The sequence below is a fragment of the Tupaia chinensis genome, unplaced genomic scaffold (genome assembly GCF_000334495.1).
Source record: "Tupaia chinensis unplaced genomic scaffold, TupChi_1.0 Scaffold000074_1, whole genome shotgun sequence".
Taxonomy (NCBI): domain Eukaryota; kingdom Metazoa; phylum Chordata; class Mammalia; order Scandentia; family Tupaiidae; genus Tupaia; species Tupaia belangeri.
The window spans coordinates 1,978,323-1,982,091 of record NW_006159534.1 but is presented as its reverse complement, the minus strand read 5'-3'; the positions used below and the strand labels follow the sequence as shown (position 1 = coordinate 1,982,091).

Here is a 3,769-nt window from a genome sequence, read left to right as displayed (position 1 = left end):
GAGAAAAAAAACCCCCCAAAAAAAAAAAAAAAAAAAAAAAAAAAATCTTGTTATGTAAGAAAGGAAGTTGTTGGGGCCAGCAGGTGGTGTGGTATTTAGAGCACTGGACTCCCACATGGTTGACCACACCTCGAATCCTGGACTCAGTGGCTTTAAAAATCATTCTGGCCACGTGTTCATGTGTGCCCAAAATCCCCAGAGGAGAATGGAGGAGAAGTGATGGAAGAAGGGCCATTCCCCCACGGTGGTGATTTTTCACTTTCCCTCTCTGTGTGACTTTCCAGTGAGCGCATGTGCCCTATGGCCAAAAAAAAAATAAATAAATAAAAATGAAAGCATATCGAAGGGACATAGGAACCAACCTGAGGGGCTCTCCACTTTTAACAAGATGAGTAATTGATAATAAATAATTTTATATTTATATTTATTTATATTATTTATATTAATTTTGTATTTTGTATTTATTTTCGTTCATACCATTTTACTGAAAATTTGAAATTATTTTCAAATAAGTTAAAAACCAAGCTTATACAATGCTCAGAGTTGTACTCTTGTTTCAAAGAGTTCATAGTAATATTTAGATACACATATATTTAATACTAGTAAGTTTATAAGTTAAACTAGATTTATAAACACTTGAATCTAAGATATTATTTTCCTTAAGGTATTAAACTAAATGATCTTGTTGAGTTCATTGAATGTACATATTGAGGAACTTTGTTCAGTTCATGTAATTTGTTTACATAAAATAAGTCATGTTAGATGACCATGTCGGTCTTTTATTCATTATCTTTATTTACAGCATATTTTAAATGTAAATATTTTCCATATACCATCATCTAGAATCTCATGTTATTATTTCTTTCTAAAAATCTAAGTGCCTTAGTAAGACACATAATGCATTATTATATTAGTGTTATATTAGTGTATAGGTGATTTTACTAAAAGCTATATACCTTTATGTTGTGGGTTTTTTTTTTTTTTTTTTTTTTTTTGGAGACATTTTTCGCTACAGGGCGCATGCACTCGCCAGACAGACAGAGAGAGACATAGAGACAGAAAGCGAGAAATCACCCCCCAGGGGGATGGTCACGCTGCAATCCCTTCTCCTCCATTCTCCTCTCGGGATCTTGAGCATGCACGCACATATGAGCCCAGCATGAGTTTAAGCCACCGGGTTCGGGGCATGAACCGTGGTTGACTACGTGGGAGTCCAGCGACATAACCGTTACGCTAACTGATGGTCCTCAGAGGTTAAATTTTGTTGGTTTTTGTTTTTTTTTTTGGAGAGGTTTTTCGCTACAGGGCGCATGCGCTCGCCAGACAGACAGAGAGAGACATAGAGACAGAAAGCGAGAAATCACCCCCCAGGGGGATGGTCACGCTGCAATCCCTTCTCCTCCATTCTCCTCTCGGGATCTTGGGCATGCACGCACACGCGCCTGGAGTGAGTTTTAAGCCACTGGGTCCGGGACGCGAACCGCAGTCGACTAGGTGGGAATCCAGCGACACAGCTATTACGCTAACTGCTGGTTCCTGCCAGAGGTTAAATTTTGATCTACTGTCCTCTCAAGCACCGGGATGGGAATCCTCATCCAGGAGCTGGCTGGCTCAGGATTTGGTTATGCATGTCCTAGGAAAACTCTGGGTTGCAAGAGGCCAAAGACATGAGTCAGCTCGAAGCTAACTTTTTTTGCTCAGGACTCTTGAGATGGAAGAATGTTCTAGAATGAGTTCATCTGTAGCTACTAAAGAGTTCTTATCACCTCAAAGAGGAAACTAACTGGGGAGCTGAATGATGTTCAGACTTGCCATGACCCCTGAGATTGGCTCCCCTTAGGTATTTCAGGTTACTGTCACCGTTCATCCTGCCTCCTGCCCTGCCCAGATGTGTGACAGCACTAAACAGTATGAAAGCTGCTCTGAAACTGCACCGCACGGTGATGGGACAAGAGAGTCATGTGGGCAAGTGTCAACTGGAGATGAAAGAGTTGTCAATTCTGGCCCAGCCTGGTGGCACAGTCGGGAGCCACCTGAACTGGAGGGCTGGAAGCCACTTGGCTGACTGTGGGTCTGGATGCCGAGGTCAGCTTGAAAACACACCAAGCCCAGGTGTGCGTGCCCAGGCTCCTGATCAGCTAGAGGGCTGGGGAGGGGATTGTGGCATGATGAGACCCTGTCAAGGGTGCTTTTCTCTTTCTCCTGTGCACGTGTGCATACTATTGTGAACGAAATAATTAAACCAAAAAAAAAAAAATGAGTGCATTCTCTTATGAACGAAATAATTAAACCAAAAAAAAAAAAAAAAGAAGTGTGTATGTTTTGTTTGATGATAACTTTCCAGGACCTTATGGCTAAAATACATACACATCATCCCATCTAGCCAAGTCAGTAACCACTTTGTAAGCTGCTCAAGGGATGACGGAGGCCGTGTTTGAAAACGGACATCTACAAAAGCGCTGTTCTACCACAAGCTGCCGAGACAGCACGGAAGGGGATGACAGCTTCAGTTCTCCTTTTCTAGCAAGAGCCTATTCCCTGAGATGCCCACGGTTCTCATCACGAAGTAGCTCAATGGGGCGACCACAAATCAGGAACAAAGCACTAATGCCAGACCCCTTCTGCCCCTCAGACAGCACCGCTGGGTTAGGTGGAGGCGTGACACCACAGGGGTCTTACATGGTGCACAGGAAACGATGAGCTAAGCCTGACCCGCACTTACTAAGGTGTCTGACATGAAAAATAAGCGCGCGGTAAATGTAATTACTATTATTACCATATTTCCTCAGCTCTGAGTCTTCAGTTTTTACAAATTTTGGCATTTATCTAATAGGGTACATCTTACAATCTCTATATACATTCATTGGTTTTATCTCCCTACCTCTCAGGTGGTCATTAAATGAATCGTGTGTCTCACAACTGATGGTGCCCTCGAATCAAGGGAATATGGACAGCCTAAGAGCCCAAACCAGTGAAAGGGAACCCCGAGCATGCCCAATGCACACCAAAGGGCCGCCTCCAGGCAGGCCTCTGGGTTTATCAAGGGGTTAAACATAAGGATCTGGAAGGACTTAGGGACAAGGGGAAGAGAGAAGAGATGTGGCCTAGAAGCTAAGGAGCTAGGGACAAAAAGTCAGGAGAAGCCTGGAAGGGGGACAAGAAGACGTCGCCAGGTGAGTGCGACATCCCCAAAGACAGATGAGAAGGGAAGTCTGTACCAGCTGGGTCACCCAGCCCGGGGTGGTAGGATGAATGTCAGTTCCCTTTTCTTCCCTGAACTGACCCAGGACAGCCAGTGAATGAAGCAGGAAGGCCTTATTCATGGGTCCCTGGGGGAGTAGAAGGGGACTGGCATCGGGCTGGACTGGAGGAAGCCGACGCCATCAGGTGTCAGGGGAGCTGAGGAGGCGCAAGGGAGACCCTTGCAGGAATGGGAGCAGTACCCACAGCGGATGAACCCGGCCACCAGGGCAAGTCTGGGGCGCGGGCCGCGTAGAGGGGAGACAAGCTCAGGATGCCGGCCAGGAGGAAAAAGACAAGGGGCGAGAGCCACAAATAGTGTGATGGTTGTGAAAGTGGGGACGTGGGACCGGCAGGGAGGAAGGTGGGCCGAGGCGACGAAAGGGGGGAGCGCACCCCCGGGAAGCGGGGAGCGGTCAGCCCGGCCCGATTGAATAGAGCGGTCAGAGCGGCGGGGCACCGGGGGCGGTCGGTTGCTCACCTTTGACGTCGTTGGCCACCGCCTTCCACGTCGGGGCGAAGGCGATGC

The 3,769-nt window shown here is 46.5% G+C and overlaps 1 protein-coding gene across 1 annotated transcript in view; it reads right to left on the bottom strand.

The window, feature by feature from the left end:
- QSOX1 (quiescin sulfhydryl oxidase 1) overlaps positions 1 to 3,767 on the bottom strand; it is a gene marked incomplete at its 5' end in the record, with an annotated part of 50,300 nt that extends 46,533 nt beyond the window's left edge. The window contains one exon of the mRNA XM_006142376.3: positions 3,722 to 3,767. Coding sequence (XP_006142438.3) covers positions 3,722 to 3,767 — 46 coding nt within the window. The remainder of the gene's footprint in view (positions 1 to 3,721) is intronic.
- Between the last annotated feature and the right edge of the window lie 2 nt (positions 3,768 to 3,769).